Source organism: Symphalangus syndactylus, chromosome 3, assembly GCF_028878055.3.
Source record: "Symphalangus syndactylus isolate Jambi chromosome 3, NHGRI_mSymSyn1-v2.1_pri, whole genome shotgun sequence".
NCBI lineage: Eukaryota > Metazoa > Chordata > Mammalia > Primates > Hylobatidae > Symphalangus > Symphalangus syndactylus.
Window position 1 is genome coordinate 14,684,038 of NC_072425.2, and position 18,905 is coordinate 14,702,942.

The 18,905-nt window shown below is 45.2% G+C and overlaps 1 protein-coding gene across 8 annotated transcripts in view; it reads right to left on the reverse strand.

Moving 5' to 3' along the window:
* GPR107 (G protein-coupled receptor 107) overlaps window positions 1-18,905 on the reverse strand; it is a 91,190-nt gene that overhangs the window by 37,532 nt on the left and 34,753 nt on the right. For all 8 annotated transcript variants that reach the window (XM_055270707.2, XM_055270705.2, XM_055270704.2 and 5 more), the window contains 6 exons: window positions 16,115-16,171; window positions 11,677-11,784; window positions 10,253-10,386; window positions 3,131-3,206; window positions 1,968-2,041; window positions 1,444-1,561 (listed from right to left, as the gene is read on the reverse strand). In XM_055270707.2, coding sequence (XP_055126682.1) covers window positions 1,444-1,561; window positions 1,968-2,041; window positions 3,131-3,206; window positions 10,253-10,386; window positions 11,677-11,784; window positions 16,115-16,168 — 564 coding nt within the window. In that variant the 5' untranslated portion in view covers window positions 16,169-16,171. The remainder of the gene's footprint in view (window positions 1-1,443; window positions 1,562-1,967; window positions 2,042-3,130; window positions 3,207-10,252; window positions 10,387-11,676; window positions 11,785-16,114; window positions 16,172-18,905) is intronic.

Genomic DNA, 18,905 nt, shown 5'->3' on the forward strand with positions numbered 1-18,905 from the left:
ACATCATCTACTCCTTCCTTAGAAACTTTCTGTCACTGCCCATGGCCAAAAGGAAGCAGTTTTAACTTTTCAGGCTGACATTCAAGGCCCTCCCAGACTAGTTCTATTGTCTAAATACTCCTAACTTTCTTAATTTCTTAAATGTCCTTATTTTCTCAGACTGATGATTCCATGGAACTCTGTGTGTTTGTCTTTCAGGGAAGCCCAGGACAGGCTTCCTGGAAGGCTGTGCCCCACGACAGCATAGTTCAGGCTGGTGGGGGGGAGACTCTAGAGGGATGAGGGAATCTACTAAAGGGAAGAGGCACACGCACAGCCGGGTGACAACCCAGGCTCCGTCATTCGCAACTCCGAGACCTCGGCAGGCTGTAGGACTCAGTCTGGCTGAAGAAGTGGCCCCGGTGGCTCGAAAGCCAAAAGACTGGCACAGTCCCTCAGCATGTTTTGCTCAGCAGGCAGCAAGGTCATATGTATCTACTGCCATGCCACTGCCTCTGTCACATTCCTTTCCTTCAACACCCAGGCCAGCCCCATCTCTGTCACAAAGCCCTCCTTGATCCTTCCAACTTGAGGGCTTACTCTCTCCTCGGAAACCCTGAGCAACTGGCCTGTCCCATTCATGTGATGTCAACACACATTCCTCATTATTGAACGTAAGGGTGGATGAGGTCTGTCAGAACTCGGAGAGAAGCTTTGCTGCAAAGTCTGCCAGAGTTGGGAGGGCTGATCTGGGTGCCTCAGGAGTTGTCCCCTTCCACCCCCAACCTTCCACATTTACTCTGTGCTCCAAAATGTGAGAACAGCTCACGGGGCCAACTCTGTCAAGCAGATGCTGTCTGGTCAAGCACAGCAGGGTAGTTGTGCATCCCTGCTAAAACCTCTCTGTTCATTGTAAGTTCTTTACATCCAAGTTCTGCTTCCAGTAAGACAAGGCTCCTCCCCCAAAAGACTCACAGCCTTGCAAGGCTGGCCTCAGCCCTCGGCCCCAAACATGGTAAGGATTCAGGAAATGTTTGCCCCCATGTCTACTACCATATTCTACCTGTGGAAACTCACTGGTGTAGTGCACGGTTTTAAAATACTTTGTTAATAAAATCACTACATCTCTGAGCTTCCTCGCCAAGGGCACCATTTAGTTATGAAGCAAATGATGCAGAAGAGAAAACAGTACTATGTGTTACTGTGTGTCTCCCTATACTGTCAGCAGCTCTCTACTCAAAATCTAGGTGCCCAAAGGCCAGTGGCTGACTGATGGCCAAGCATCTCCCAGTGCAATGACCGGAAGTCTATTCAGAATTCAGAAAGAGAATCCCAGTCTTCAACATCCACTAGCAGAAGCTGGGGTTTCAGGGTGAGCTGACTCCCTCTTCCCATACAGGCTTGAAGCTGAGCCCTGCTAAGTGCCAAGAAAGGAAGTGACAAACGGGATGAGGGCTCTTTTACCTGGAGTGGAATGACAATCATGAAGATCTTTTTGTCTTTATCAGAAAGGATGTGCTTAATGAAAGCCCAGCCAGTGCCAATGAGTGCAATGGTGATGAAGAGTAGCGCCCCTTTCAAACTGGAAGAGAAAACAAGGAACAGACACCAGAGGGTCTCGTTAGACTCTCACTGCCAGTTAGATTGCATAGCTCATTCTATGAGTTCACAAGCTTCTTACAAAAGACGGGCAGCCAAATTTACGAAATACATCATACATGAGCACCACTTCCTTCAGGGAACACAAAGTTAGCTCTGCACCCCACAGCCTGAACAGCCAATGGCCGCAGGGAGGCAGGAGCATGCCACTAAGCCCGAGTTCCCAAGTCTGGACAGCTACCCACAAGCTACACTCCTCTAGTAGGGCAGGGGCCCAGACAGGCTGCCACAGGAGGGCACGGCTGGTTAACTCAGGGCAGGTTGTTGCCCACCCCCACTTGTCTTGTATGTCATTTCATGGTGTATTTCACGTGGACCTGCATACTTACAGGTGAGTTATGTAGTACACAACAGCCCAGCCTTCGATAGGGAAGCCCTGGGAGGAGATGTAGTGGTAGTCAATCTGAAATCAAACAACTGCATTTCAGAATCACTCATTATCTACATGGCTCCACAAAGAATCTTTTAACTTGGACCCAGATGGGAAATTATCCAAATCATTGTCATTTTGTGACGCTGCCACTGGATATATTATTGCCTTTTCCAAGGAGGGCACTTTCAAGTACAGCAAAGAGTACATGTCTAGAGACTGTCATCCTTGCAAGTGTGCTCCATAGGCACTTGGAGGCCCACAGACAAGAGAAGTTATGATCTTACCCCCTTGGGCAAGTTCATTTTAATTTGCATAAGTTCCAAATACTCAAAGTTGAAGCTCAATTCTCACGCCTCCAGCTTTATAGCATCAATTTTCTCTCAGATAAATATGCTAATACTGAACTGAACTTCAAATCACATAGCTACATGAGAGAATATCTGGAAACATAAAAAAGTCGTGGAGGCCGGGCGCAGTGGTTCACGCCTGTAATCCCAGCACCTTGGGAGGCTGAGGAGGGCGGATCATGAGGTCAGGAGATCGAGACCATCCTGGCGAACATGGTGAAACCCCGTCTCTATTAAAAACACACAAAAAATTAGCCGGGCATGGTGGTGGGCGTCTGTAGTCCCAGCTACTCAGGAGACTCAGGCAGGAGAATAGCATGAACCTGGGGGGAGGAGCTTGCAGTGAACAGAGATCGCACCACTGCACTCCAGCCTGGGCAACAGAGTGAGGCCCCATCTCAAAAAAAAAAAAAAAAAAAAAAAAAAGTCGTGGAAACAAGTCAGCAGGTGGCACTCTCATCTCTAGAAATGGTAAAAAAAAACAAAAAAAAACAAAAAAAAAAAAACAAAGAAATAAAAACAATAATAAGTGTTCTAGAAAAATTGTAGGTCTGTAAGCAGTATTAGAAGATGTCTGAAGTCTCATATGAGGGGAGGTGGTAATCATTTACCCGCATGGCCAGGCCCTCCCAGACAAGAGGAGGCTTTATGAGAAATGTATTCTTTGTCTTTGTTTCCCACCAATCTATCCCCTTTCTTCAAATTTCTTTTGCCTGCTCACACAGGCATTATACGTAATTTCATGAATGATCCCCAAAATGCTAATACATACCGCGTGGAACACCAAGGAAAGAGACTTGGTGAAAGGAAGAGCCGCCATCAGCCAGTGGATTTTAAATACATCGTTCCTATAAAAACAGAGAGAAAAGAATTAAAGGAAGATTCCATTCTCCCAAAGGACAGCCAAAGCTCCAGACATCAGCTATATTTATAAGGAGACAGGAAATATAATCTGTGCAAACCACAAACATTAAACTTTTTTTTTTTTTTTTTTGAGACAAGGTCTTATTCTGTCACCCAGGCTAGAGGACAGTGGTGTCATCACGGCTCACTGCAGCCTTGAACTCGGGCTCAAGCGATCAAGCAGCTCTCGGGAAGCTGAGGTGGGAGGATGGCTTTAGGTGTATGCCACCGCGCCCAACTAATTTGTTTTGTATTTTTTATACAGAAAGGGTTGTGTTGAGTTTCCCAGGCTGGTCTTGAACCCCTGGCCAAGCAATCCACGCACCTCGGCCTCTCAAAGTGTTGATATTACAGGCATGAGCCACTGTACCCAGCTAAAACTTTTTTTTTTGAGACAGAGTATCGCTCTGTCACCCAGGCTGGAGTGCAGTGGCACGAACTCAGCTCCCCGCAAACTCCACCTCCCGGGATCAAGTGATGCCCCCTACCGCCTCAACCTCCTGAGTAGCTGGGATTACAGGCGTGCGCCACGATGTCCGGCTAATTTTTGTATTTTTAGTAGAGACAGGGTTTCACCACATTGGCCAGGCTGATTTTGAACTCCTGACTTCAAGTAATCCACCTGCCTCAGCCTCCCAAAGTGCTGGGATTACAGGGGTGAGCCACCGCACTCGGCCACTTTTTTTATAAAGTACTTTTTGCTGGTAAAAAAAGGCCTTGAATGGAGTCCTAAAGTAATCTCTAATACACAACTTAATGTTGTGAATGAACCTGAGAGTTACGCACTAAAGCCAGACATGATGGATTCCAACTCTTGAGTAAATGGAAATCTAACACAGGCTGCCAGCTTGTTCCCGGAAACCACCCTGGGAAAGCCAGAGGCAAGAATGAGGTAGATGGATCTGAGAAAACAGCACAGAACTCCCAGGAAAGCAGAAAGCGATAACAAATAGCTGTAGGGGAAGTCTGCAGCCCAGAGTAGCGGGGGCTGGGAGTCAGCAGTAGGGATGTGTGAGGAGAAAGAGCCAGGGTCATGCCCATTTCTCTCTCCTTTATGGCTGGTGTCTGCAAATACCCCAGGCCAATGAGACAAAGCACCCATTCCCATAACCACCGCGTCACAGATACTAGTCCACCTTTGGGCTGCTGGGCATTAAATTCCTCTACTCCTTCCCATCCCCCCCTTAGGAATTAACCTAATAGAACATATTAAGACTATTATGAGGCTAGGTGCAGTGGCTCATGCCTGTAATCCCACACTTAGGGAGGCTGAGGTGGGAAGATTACTTGAGCCCAAGAGTTTGGGATTAGCTTGGGCAAGATGACGAAACTCCGTCTCTACCAAAAATACAAAAAGTTAGCTGGGTGTGGCGGTGCACACCTGTAGTCCCAGCTACTTGGGAGGCTGATGTGGGAGGATCACTTGAGCCTAGGAGGCAAAGGCTGCAGTGAGCCGTGACTGTGCCACTGCACTCCAGACTGGGTGACAGAGCGAGTCCCTGTCTCAAAACAAACAGTCTCAAAACAAACAAAAATTAAGCCAGGAGTGGTAGTGCGTCCCTATAGTTTCAGCTGTTCAGGAGGCTGAGGTAGGAGGATCACTTGAGCTCAGGAGTCTGAGGCTGCCGTAAGCCTTGATTATGCCACTGCCCCAGCCTGGACAACGTAGTGAGACCCTGTCTCAAAAAAAAAAAAAAAAAAAGCAAAGAATACAGGCAGCCACAAAAGTGGAAATGGTTAATGAGTCCCTAAAATGATAATCCACATCACCAATATTCAGAGAAATGCAAAATAAAGCAAGATACCACTTTACATCTATCAGATTGGCAAAAATTAAGATGTCAGTATTGGGGAGAATGTGGAGAAACAGCAAACCTTATTATGTATGCATCACTGGTAGACGTATAAACCTATATGCCACACTGGAAGGCAATCTGGCCTTTAACGAAATTAACTGATGGCTGGGTGCAGTGGCTCATGCCTGTAGTCCCAGCACTTTGGGAGGCTGAGGCGGGAGGATCTCTTGAGGCCAGGAGTTCAAGACTAGCTTGGCCAACACAGTGAAAACCCGTCTCTACTAAAAATACAAAAATTAGCCCAGCATGGTGGTACATGCCTATAGTCCCAGCTACTGAGGAGGGTGAGGCAGGAGAATCGCTTGCACTCAGGAGGCGGAGGTTGCAATGAGCCAAGATGGTGCCACTGCACTCCAGCTTGGGTGACAAAGTGAGACTCTGTCTCAAAAAAAAAAAAAAAGAAAAGAAAACAAAAGAAATTAACTACCCATGGCACAGTGTGCTTCCTTCTGGGGCTGCAGCTCAGAGGCTGCACAGATCCACAGGGGATCTTCTGAGGTTCATGCCAGCACTGGCTGGGGTAGCAGGGAGATGTAGGCAGTCCAGGCGTGTGTCCATCACTAAAGGACCAAAGCAGTCAAATGTGAGGACACAGAGCATGGGATGCTGTGGAGTAGGTAAAAATCAATGAATGAGACGTACACTCAGCCACATGGCTAGATCGCAGAAAGGATACTACTGAGTAAAAAATGTACAACAACGTCTATAGATATTTTATGTAAATTTAAAAGAAATGCAACACCAATAAACAGTACTTATCTATAAGAATATAGAAATATAAAAAAAAATCAGGCCAGACGCAGTGGCTCATGCCTATAATCCCAGCACTTTGGGAGGCAGATCACCTGAGGTCACGAATTGTAGGCCAGTCTGGCCAACATGGTGAAACCCCGTCTCTACTAAAAACACAACAATTAGCCGGGCATAGTGGCGGGCGCCTATAGTCCCAGCTACTCGGGAGGCTGAAGCACGAGAATTGCTTGAATCCGGGAGGCGGAGGTTGCAGTGAGCCGAGATTGCACCACTGCACTCCAGCCTGGGGCACAGAGTGAGACTAGGTCTCAAAAAAAAAAAAGAAGTCCAAAAACGTATATGCAACACATTTGAGCAGTTCTCCAAGGCTGGGAAGGAGTGGGAGAGGGGACAGGAAATGAAGGGGAACCACAGAGCAGGAAAGGGGCCTGGCACCGAGTGAGAATGAGAGTGTGCCACAAAGGGATATCAGTTTCTGGGCTCATTTCCTCCCTGGTACTTTCCTGTTCCAGGGCCCACCTACCTGAAGGTCAAAAGGGAAGTCAAGGCCAGAATAGTCTGGAACTACTGAATGCCAATGAGATTTACCCAGAGTGTAAACCACCCACCACAAAGAGCTGTGCTCATTCACACTCTGGCAACCTTGACTTGCAGTCCATGGTTAGAACATCTACGATGGGGCAGAGATGTGATGGAAAGAATAAGCCTCACTGACCTCGGCTCAAATACTAGTTCTCCCTACACTCGAAGTTGGGAGGGGCCTGACACATACTAGCAAGCAGACCCGGGTTCCAGTCCCAGCTCTGTTGGGTGACACTGGCTCTCATTTCCCCTCTCTGGGCCTCAATAAATGAGGCAAAGATCTCTCAGTTGTTTCCAGCTTTCAGGGGCCAGTGAAATGCGCCTGGTGGCCTTCGTCATATGCTTTTATATCATGTGGGTTTCCAGCCTACCAGAACTGACTCTAAGACTCCTGAGAAAGCATGGGCAGGACTTAAATGAGACCTTCCCCCATGCACACTATACTCCAACAAAAATTACAGATGAGACTTGTACACAATAGGTCAGCCTCATTTAACCACAGATTGAAAACTGTTACCACGGTCTGGGCACAGTGGCTCATGCCAGTAATCCCAGCACATTGGGGGGCCAAGGCGGGTGGATCACGAGGTAAAGAGATCAAGACCATCCCGGCAACACGGTGAAACCCTGTCTCTACTAAAAATACAAAAATTAGCCAGGCATGGTGGCGGATGCCTGTAGTCCCAGCTACTTGGGAGGCTGAGGCAGAAGAATCACTTGAACCTGGAAGGTGGAGGTTGCAGTGAGCCAAGATCGTGCCACTGCACTCCAGCCTGGGGACAGAGCGAGACTTTGTCTCAAAAAAAAAAAAAAAAAAAAAAAAAAGAAAGAAAAAAAAGAAACTATTACCACAATTTGATATAAGCGAACCAGTGACAATGACTATTGCCACCAATAACTAAAGGAAAATTAAAACACCACTGAACCCCTGGCTACTAAACTATTTTATAAATACCTCATGTTTGGATGGCACCCTGATTTGCAAAGCCCTCTCATATACATTATCTTAGGGGGAATCACAGAACAAGTCTAAGAATCCAAGACTCTTACAGGAAGGCAGAGTAACTATTACTGTCCCAGTTTCATAGCCAAGAAAAAAGAGATTTAGAGTGAAGCAAGGCACACAGGCAGTCACTGTCCAAGTTCACACCTGAAATCAGATCTGACTCCTAGTTCTTACTTTTCCAGTAAAGACAAAAGTAGAACTTTCTTTAAAAAAAAACCAAAAAAAACAAAACTGAGGCGGGGCACGGTGGCTCATGCCTGTAATCCCAGCACTTTGGGAGGCCAAGGCAGGTGGATCACCTGAGGTCAGGAGTTCAAGACCAGCCTGGCCAACATGGCAAAAACCCATCTCTACTAAAAATGCAAAAATTAGCCAGGCATGGTGGCGGGCACCTGTAATCCCAGCTACTTGGGAGGCTGAGGCAAGAGAATCGCTTGAACCTGGGGGACAGAGGTTGCGGTGAGCTGAGATCTCACCACTGCACTCTAGCCTGGGTGACAAAGCGAGACTGTGTCTCAAAAATAAAAATAAAAATAAAAAACCCACCCCAAAACTTTTATGGCCTAAGTTTTTATAACCTTCCCTCCTTCCATCTGCCTCTCTCTTAGAGACAGTCTTATTCTGTGTCCCAAGCTGGAATGCAGTGGCACAAACATAGCTCACTGCAGCCTCGAACCCTTGGGCTCAAGCAATCCTCCCACCTCAGCCTCCCAAGTAGTGAGCACTACAGGCATGCAGCACCACAACTGGATAATTTTTGTTGTTGTTGTTTTGTGCAGTGGCACAATCTCAGCTCACTGCAAGCTCCACCTCCCGGGTTCACGCCATTCTCCTGCCTCGGCCTCCTGAGTAGCTGGGACTATAGGCGCCCGCCACCACGCTAGGCTAATTTTTTGTATTTTTAGTAGAGACGGGGTTTCACCGTGTTAGCCAGGATGGTCGCGATCTCCTGACCTCGTGATCTGCCCACCTCGGCCTCCCAAAGTGCTGTGATTACAGATGTGGGCCAACGCACCCAGCCCACAACTGGATAATTTTTAAATTTGTTTGTAGAAATGGAGTCTTGCTGGGCCAGGTGTGGTGGCTCATGCCTGTAATCTCAGCACTTTGGGAAGCTGAGCCAGGTAAATTACCCGAGGTCAGCAGTTCAAGACCAGCCTGGCCAACACGGCAAAACCCCGTCTCTACTAAAAATATAAAAATAAGCTGGGTATGTTGGCACATGCCTGTAATCTCACCTACTTCGGAGACTGAAGCACAAGAATCGCTTGAACTCAGAGGCGGAGGTTGCAGTGAGTTGAGATTAGGCACTGCACTCCAGCCTGGGGGCTAGGGGAGAGAGACTCCATCTCGAAAAAAAAAAAAGGAATGTGGTCTTTCTATGTTGCCCAAGCTGGTCTCAAACTCACAGACTCAAGTGATCCTCCTTCCTTGGCTTCCCAAAGCACTGGGATTATAGGTGTGAGCCACCACGCCCAGCCCATAAGATTCTTTCTTAGTAACTGCTGCTTGAAAATCTAGCCCAAACATGATTATGTAGCTCCTTCCCAAGTAAACAAGAAACTCTTTCTATCTGGTGGGTGTACAGGATATCACAACAAATAGGTACCAGCAACTGAACCCAGCCAGAGTCTAATATACCAGACTCTGAGCATGTTCATTAGAAGACAGTCAAGCTACCAGGGACTAAAGAAGTCTCAATGTCCACCCCAATGCTCCACAGAAAGAGGTATTTCAGGATGCTTAATTATTCTATGAATTTAAATCAATCCATATTATAATAGCATATTCACATACCATCATTTACTCAGTTTATGAGCCTTATAATACTTTACACAATTCTCTAAGTGAATATTAATATTTTGTTTTCAATTTTCTTGGAAGGAGAAAGAATTCACACATATGCAGCTGCTCCCCTCAAGAACCAAGTACAGGAAGTTAAAGCCTCAGAGGTTTCAGAAAAAAAGGCTAAAAGCCAGGCAGATGGGCTTTGAAGAGGTTTTGTCCAGTGACAAGCATCTGGAAGTCAATGCAGAGAATCTATCCCAGCACAGCTTTGAGCCAAGACCTTCAGTTCTAAGCAGTAACTCCATGCTCTCGCCAGGCAGTGCTCATCGTCACTAACTTCCTCTCCAGAAGCAACAGCCCCTGAGTGAGACCCATGTGTTTACTCTCAGTCCTGGACTGTAGGATCTCCACCACGGAAACATTTAGCTTATACAGTCTATTTTGCTTGCATACCATTAAAAATACGTAGGGCCGGGCACGGTGGCTCACGCCTGTAATCCCAGCACTTTGGGAGGCCCAGGTGGGCAGATCATGAGGTCAGGAGATCAAGACCATCCTGGCTAACACGGTGAAACCCCATCACTACTAAAAATACAAAAACAAAATTAGCCGGGCGTGGTGGTGGGTGCCTGTAGTCCCAGTTACTTGGGAGGCTTAGGTGGGAGAATGGCGTGAACCTGGGAGGCGGAGCTTACAGCGAGCTGAGATCACGCCACTGCACTCCAGCCTGGGAGACAGAGTGAGAATATGTCTCAAAAAAAAAAAAAAATTTAGATTTGCTTTTTAAACAAAACAACAGGAAGTGAACAGACACCAGGGCATGCAAAGGGCTCCCACACCATAATGCTCCCGCACAATCTTCATACTGTTTCTGGGAAGATGCCCTTTGAAAGGAACAACACTGCTAAGTGCCAGCTGCCTCCATGTTCAGGAGCCAACAAACAGTGAAATTATTCAAATCTCAACACGCTCTTAAGTTGAAGGGCTCAAGGAAGTAACAGTTTACCGTCGTTTTCGAAGGATATGAATCCAGATGGTCCCAGAAAGAAAGAAGAAAAAGGCCATTGAGATGTATAATTTGGGGAGAGGAATTTCTCCTGCTGAGAGGTAGCTGTCAGGATTCTTCTCTGTGATCTCAATCTGAAACCAGCATGAAATTAATTTTTACTTTTCAGGAACATGTCATCCCTTATTCAGCAATTTGGAATCTCAGTTGTTTCACTTAAGCTTAAGAAAGTAAGTACCAGGGGCTGGGCATGGTGGCTCACACCTGTAATCTCAGCACTTTGGGAGGCTGAGGCGGGTGTATCACGATCACCTGAGATTAGGAGTTCAACACCAGCCTGGCCAACACGGTGAAACCCCATCTCTACTAAAAATACAAAAAAAATTAGAGCCAGGTGCAGTGGCTCACACCTGTAATCCCAGCACTTTGGGAGGCCGAGGCAAGTGGATCACGAGGTTAGGAGTTCAAGGCCAGCCTGGCCAACATAGTGAAACCCTATCTCTACTAAAAATACAAAAACTAGCTGGGTGTGGTGGCACGCCCTTGTAATCCCAGCTACTCGGGAGGCTGAGGAAGGACAATCGCTTGAACCCAGGAGGCGGAGGTTGCAGTGAGCCAAGATTGCACCACTGCACTCCAACCTGGGTGACAGAGGAAGACTATGTCTCAAAAAAAAAAAAAAAAAAAAAAAAATAGCCAGGCATTGTGACAGGCGCCTGTAATCCCAGCTACTCAGGAGGCTGAGGAAGGAGAATCGCTTGAACCCAGGAGGTGGAGGTTGCGGTGAGGCAAGATCACGCCATTGCACTCCAGCCTGGGCAACAAGAATGAAACTCCATCTCAAAAAAAAAAAAAAAAAAAAAAAAAAAAAAGTGAGTACCAGCAAATAACCACACAACCACTTTTTTTTTTTTTTTTTTTGATTTGAGACAGGGTCTCACCCTTTTGCCCAGGCTGGAGTGCAGTGATGCAATCTCGGTTTACTGTAACCTCTGCCTCCTGGGCACAAGAAATCCTCCCACCTGAGTAGCTGGGACTAGAGGTGTGTACCACCATGCCTGGCTAATTTTTCATATTTTTTTTGTAGAGAGAGGGTTTTGCCATGTTGCCCACGCTGGTCTCAAACTCTTGGACTCAGGTGATCTGCCCACCTCAGCCTCCCAAATGCTGGGATTACAGGCATGAGCCACCATGCCCGGCCAAAACAACCACATTCTTAAGGCACAGGTTGAAGTGCAGACACATCCTAAATTGCTTTGTATTTTCCTATGAATCCTCTGCTGAAGTATCCTGCACAGTGGCAGGAATGTGTGTCTGTCCACATTCTTTTCTTAAGTGTTCTTAGAATCTAATCTTATACAGAAACAAATCTCGCATTTTATGCTGACAAAATCCACGTAGAACAATCTCCAAACAGTACTCACATCAAGGCTGAATGAAAACTTGTCACTTGGCAATTCTTTTCCAAGGCATTTATGAAAATAAAGACTGTAAAGGCCTTCTTGGTCATCAGTGCTGATGTTAAAGAAAAACTGAAAGTGAAGAAGAAAACATTTAAAGGTACCCAAATCCTCAGCTATATATATATATTTTTTCTTTTATTTTTTCTTTTAAAGTATTGTTTACTTTTTTGTTCAAATTCTACTCAGCTGTATTTTTAAACCTTAGAAATAAATTATGAATATTAATGGATTGAAGGAAATAAAGACAGACCGCTTAAATTATCAATTCTCCCACAGCAGAGTTTAAAGAGATATCTTCTTATTCTATGATTCCCTTCCGATACTTTGTTACAATTTTCAAGCATACAGAACAGCTGACAATTTTATAGTGAAAGCTACGTAGCCACAACCTCACTTCTACAATGAACATTTTACTATGCCTGTTTTATCACAGATCTAGCCATCTGTGATGGTCTTTGTGGAAGTCTTCAAAGATAACCTAAGATGTAGTTATCTAGTCTTCAAGCTAACGTATTATTTTGCTCTTTATAGGTATAAAATACTCTTTAAAAAGGAGGCTCATCTTATACTTGAAAACCAATCAATATTTCCTCATCAAAATTTACAACTACAGTTTTAGAGAACAATAATGAAGGCTACATTTTCCACATTTAGACAGTTTTCTGTTTTTCACACATTTCATGAGTTTAAATGAAGTTTAATGTAAACCAAAAGACAGATAGACTTAGAGAATATGACTTCTTGGTCAAGCCTAAGAAAATTTTACTTCAGCCATTAAGTTCTACCAATAAAAAGAAATCTCCCTGAAATACATTTTTAGGGCTACATATATATACCTATTAAACTACAAAGAAAAGCTAGGAAGTGACTATGGCAGCATTTTTCATGACAGGGCTTGCTCTAGAGTTGGGAAGGACTGCGAGGGAGACACAAGGTTTCTCAGGTGCTGGAACTGTTCTATTTCTTGTCCCGGGTGGTGAATCATAAAGGTGACTGTTCATAGTTACTTGTTAAACTCAATATAAGTACTTTACACTCTTCTGCATGTATACTGTACCTCACAACTTAAAAAAATGGGGAAAAAAAGACATCTGACAAAAATAAAAATAAAAGACCAAGAACATATGAGCTGGAATGATTAATATGTTAAACCATGTGCCAAACTCAACTGTGAATGTGAATGTGTATTTTAATCCCCTGAGCTAGCCAGAATAAGAAAACTTTTCTAAACACATGGACAACTTCTATTTTAAAAGATTCAGGGGAAGTCTAAAAAAGATATGAAAGTATAAAAGATATAATTTTTTTTAAAAATCAATAGAATCATCATGGTTGATCAGAGTAGGTACCTGACCCTTAGAGACAAAAACAAAACAAAAATGTCAGCTCTAGAGTTGGAATAAGCCCTGACAGTCCCCTTCCTGTATTTAGGTAGATAAACCACTATCCCCACGCCATGAATGAAGCAGAAGCGCTCAGCGTGGACTGCACCATCCAAGACTGGGAGACACTGGGTACAACAGGGAGAAATCATGACGACTTCTTTCCAAGGTGGGGGAAAGCCAGAGACACGCAAGCTACCCATGCACTGCCTGCTCCACGCATCCCAAGAACCCTGCGGATAGGCTGTTTCAGCACGTGTTGCTAATCACCATGCAGACTGCTGTGCCTGGATGCTCGCCTGACACATGTGTGCATCCTGTAACACTTTCCTTTGTGATTAAAAAAGAGGGAAGCATTTGAAAAACTTTTTTTTTTTTTTGAGATGGAGTCTCAGACTGTCGCCCGGGCTGGAGTACAGTGGCGTGATCTCGGCTCACTGCAACCTCAGCCTCCTAGGTTCAAGTGATTCTCCTGTCTCAGCCTCCCAAGTAGCTGGGATTACAGGCGCCCACCACCACCACACCCAGCTAATTTTATTTATTTATTTATTTATTTTTTTAGTAGAGACGGGGTTTCACTATGTTGGCCAGGCTGGTCTCAAACTCCTGACCTTGTGATCCCAAAGTGCTGGGATTACAGGCGTGAACCACCATGCCCAGCCTGAAAAACATTATAAAAACTCATTTTATTAACAAGCATTTTAAAGTGAGAGAAGGAAGAGAGAAAAGTGCCTTTTGTATTTTCTCAAGGAGGCAGTAAAACGCAAAGTGGTTAAACACATGGGCCTTGGAGTCAAACAAATGTGGAACTGAATCCCCTGCTTGGGACAAGTTACGTTACCTCTCTGAGCTCAGTTTCTTATTGGTAAAAGAGAAAAAATAACAATACCGACTTCACAGAGTTGTTGAGAGGATTAACTGAGATAATGACATAGAAGCACTTAGTACAATGCCTGGTATTGGTTCATTAGTCTCTATAAATATAGGCCAAGACCAAGATCAGGAGTTTCATATACATCAATAAGAGAGAGAAAACCCCTGCCCTTAAGGTACCTTCTGTAGAGGGGGAGACAGGCAATAAACATAACTAAGTAACGTATATAGCATGTTGGAGGTGATAATACTAAGGAAAGACAGAGCACAACGAGGGAAATAGGAGTGAGCTACAAACAAGAAAGGCTTTGTTGAGAAGGTGACATTTCAGCAAAGACTTGCGGAATTCTGAGAGACAGCATTCCTGCCTGTGGGAACAGCGAGAGCAGAGCCTAAAGCCTGATCTGTCCCAGAAAGAGCAAGGTGGCTTGTGTGGAGAGCAGAGTGTGAATAACAGGAGCTGAGATCAGAGAGACAACAGGGGCTAGACCACATGGGCCTTGCAGACCAGTGGGAAGACTTGGGCTTTACTCCAAGACAGATGGAAAGCTGTTGGAGGGTTCTGAGCAAATGAGCACCCTGCAAGTTCTCAATAACCATTAGCTATTAACTTGGATAGCGACGAAAATGATGGTTACTACGCTTAAAGAACACACAAAAATTGTTGAACAGGCAAAATGATCTGTGGAAAAAGAAATCAGAACAGTGCTTATGGGGAGAGAGGGGCTTTCTCAGAAGTTGGAAACACAGAAATACTGAGACAGTGAATTACATGGGTATATATGCATCTGTCAGTACTGAACAAACTGTACACTTAAGACATGACCTGTGCATTTCACTGTAGGCTTTTTTTTTTTTTTTTTTGAGACAGGGTCTCACTCTGTCACCCAGGCTGCAGTACAGTGGCATGCTCGAGGTTCACTGTGTGAACCTTGACCTCCCAGGCTCAAGTAATCCTACTGCCTCAGCCTCCCTAGTAGCTGGGACTAGAGGCACATGCCACCACACCTGGCTAATTTTTGTATTTTTTTTAAGAGATGAAGTTTCACCATATTTCCCAGGATAGCCTTGAACTCCTGGGCTCAAGTGATCCTCCCACCTTAGCCTCCCTAGTAGCTGGGACTATAAGCATCTACCACCATGACTGGCTAATTTTTGTATTTTGTGTGGAGATGAGGTTTCACCATGTTGCCCAGGCTGGTCTCAAAACTCCTGGGCTCAAGCAATCCACCTACATCAGCTTTCCAAAGTGCTGGGATAACAGGCGTGAGCCACCATGCCCTGCCATTTTTTATTTTTAGATGATTAAACAGTGAGGTTCAGAAAGTAAGTGAGACCAGGCAAGAGGACTGCTTGATCCCAGGAGTTTGAGACCAGCCTGGGCAACAGAGCAAGACCTCATCTCTACAAAAAATTTAAAAATCAGCCAGGCATGGTGGTCTATGCCTGTAGTCTCAGCTACTTGGGAGGCTGAGGCGGGAGGATCACTTGAGCCGAGCCTGGGAGGTTGAGGCTGCAGTGAGCTGTGATTATACCATTGCACTCCAGCCTGGGCAACAGAGTGAGACCTTGTCTCAAAAACAAAACAAAAAAAAAATGAAGTGAGTTGTCCAGTATCACCCAGCTATTAAGTGGGTTCTGAGGCCCAGTCCAGTATCTTGTTCCCATTCGTATGCTATTATGCTGCCCCTAAACACTCATGGGCAATTAATAACTGTGACAGCTATCACTCAAAGCCTCTGAGTCTGGGTGAAATCATCTCTAAAATTACAACATCACCGTAAATCATCACCAATGGTCCTTTCAAGCATGGGGTCCTATGCTTCTGGCACACTTTGAATGGGAGGTAGCATGGGGTCGGGGCAAAGGGGTCACAGGAACAGCCAGGCAGGACTGGGTTGGAAACTGTACCGTGTCACCTAGATAGTCACAAAGTTATTCACTCTCAGAGACTTATGATTTGGTAAGTAGATGGGTAACAATATCCACCTTGTGGGTTTGTTATAGGGAGAGCTATTGCATTTAAGTGACTGATACAGGGCATACCTAAGTTGTCATTCCTAAATTCAAAATTCCTCTAAAAAAAAAATTACCCTTTTACATGGTAGAAATTCTAGAAGGCTTTACACAAAGAGCATACATACCTGAAATGACACTGCCCCACCATTATTATGAACAGAAAAGGATTTCTCTCCCATGGCCTAAAAAGACATAACAGTATGTTTTAGGATGACACTGGCATAGAAAGCATGCTAATTAAAAGTAATTTATTAAACAAAACAAAACATGTTTCTTAAACTCTAAATTTGCTGACCTTCAAAAGCTCTCTGAAAATAAAACTGACTATCCTTTCAAGATGGCTGAAATCTGCTTTCACAGAGAATGGTGGTTGTTCTTCACCTGTCTCTTCTGCTTCTGCACTAACCCCTACCTCCGCCCCCTGCCTTGAATCTTTTGGCTAGACAGCTTGTCTACCCTTGAAGCTTCAGCCAGACTAAGGGTGCTGACCCAGGCCATGCCCTGTCACATCCCCTGAATTCTACTCCTGGCATCAAATGATCAAAATATTGGCCAGGCGCAGTGGCTCACGCCTGTAATCCCAACACATTGGGAGGCCAAGGTGGGCAGATCACTTGAGGTCAGGAGTTCAAGACCAGCCAGGCCAACAAGGTGAAACTCCATCTCTACTAAAAATACACAAATCAGCCAGGCGTGGTGGTGCGTAGTCTATAATCCCAGCTACTCCAGAGGCTGAGGCAGGAGAACTGCTTGAACCTGGGAGGTGGAGGTTGAGATCATGCCACTGCACTCCAGCCTGGGTGGTACAGCGAGACTCCATTCCCCTCAGCAAAAAAAAAAATAATAATAAATCAAAATATTGCCATTTATACAGTAAAACTGAGCAATGAAAAGAAATGATACATGCAACAATGTGGATGAACTCAAAAGTAATTATGCTGAATATAAGACAGAAAAGAGTGCTGCATAATTCAGTTATATAAAGTTCTATAAAACTAGTCTATACTATAGTGACAGATCAGTGATTGCTTGGGGACAGGGGGCTTACAAAAAGGCAGAAGAAATTTTTGGGGTGATGGATATTTCACTATCTTGATTGATAAGTCAGTTATCAGATTGCTGCTTTACATATCTACAGTTTATTTTAGGTCAATTATACTTCCACAAAGCTGTTAAGACAAAACGTCACTATTTAGATGTCCCCCTCAAGGAGAAATCAAGATATCGCAAACCAAAACTTTCCCACTTTTTCCACTTCTGCTATTTCTACCACCCACTCCTCTGCTCCTCTCTTTCCCTCTCATCACCGTAACTGGCTTCCCAGTCGTTTACCGTCCAAGGCCCTGCTCTAGTCCAGATCCTCATCACCTGAAACCTGTATTCTCACAACTGTGTCCTTCCTGGTCCTTCTAACAACCCTTTCTCCTTCTCCAAGGCTACCCTTCACATCACTTTCAGAATTATGATCTTTAATAAACAGTCTTTCCCAATCAGGAACTCAGGATGACTTCCCATTGCCTGCGCATCAATTCCCTCTATTGCTTGGCCCTATATTATCTAAGATCTCTCTCTGCTCCCAAATATGTGTCTTTCACTTCAAATGAGCCAGTGCTCAGCATTTGTCATCATCCAGTCTTTGCGTATGGCATTCTTCTTCCCCTTCCTTGTCTTCCTCTTCCCTGAACAAACTCCAAACTCAGCCCCAGTGACAGCTCCTTCCAGAGGGCTTTTCTGATGGTCTGGTATCTTCCTTCCCTAACTACCTGACCCTACATCATGTTAAGTGCTGTGCAACTTAGAAATCAATTTTCTTTTCTTTCTTTTTTTTTTTTTTTGAGACGGAGTCTCGCTCTGTCGCCCAGGCTGGAGTGCAATGACGCAATCTCGGCTCACTGCAAGCTCCGCCTCCCGGGTTCATGCCATTCTCCTGCCTCAGCCTCTCCGAGTAGCTGGGACTACAGGCGCCCGCCACCACGCCCGGCTAATTTTTTTGTATTTTTAGTAGAGATGGGGTTTCACCGTGGTCTCGATCTCCTGACCTTGTGATCCGCCCGCCTCGGCCTCCCAAAGTGCTGGGATTACAAGCGTGAGCCACTGCGCCCGGCCTTTTCTCTTTTTTTTTTTTTTGAGACAGGGTCTCACTGTCACCCAGGCTAGAGTGAAGTGGCACAATCATAGCTCACTGTAGCCTCAGCCTCCAGAGCAGCTGCACTTAAAGGCTCAGGTGATCCTTCCACCTCAGCCTCCAGAGCAGCTGGGACCACAGGCGCATACCACCATGCCTGCTAATTTTCTATTTTTTGCAGAGATAAGGTTTCACCATGTAGCCCAGGCTGGTCTTGAACAATCCACCCACCTCAGCCTCCCAAAGTGCTGGGATTATGGGCGCAAGCCACCATGCCCAGCCAGGAATCAATTTTCCCTTGAAATTGTTTCAGTATGTCAGTGCTCTCCCCCAAAATAGGAAACAATTCCCTGTAGATTTTTTTGTTTTGTTTTTATTTTTTTTAACTTTTTTTGAGACAGTCTCACTCTGTCACCCAGGCTTGAGTGCAGTAGCGAGGTCTTGGCTCACTGCAGCCTCTGCCTCCCAGGTTCAAGTGATTCTCCTGCCTCAGCCTCCCAAGTAGCTGGGATTACAAGCATGCACCACCAAGCCCAGCTAATTTTTGTATTTTTAGTAGAGACAGGGTTTCACTATGTTGGCCAGGCTGGTCTTGAACTCCTGATCTCAAGTGATCTGCCCACCTCGGCCTCCCAAAATGCTGGGATTATGGCAGGAACCACCACATCTGGCCCCCTGTAGATGAAATATGTGTGTGTGTGTGTGTGTGTGTGTGTGTATTAGCTCTCTGTATTGCAGGTTCCACATCTGCAGATTGAACCATCAACCAAAAAAATTTTTTAAAGTAAGAT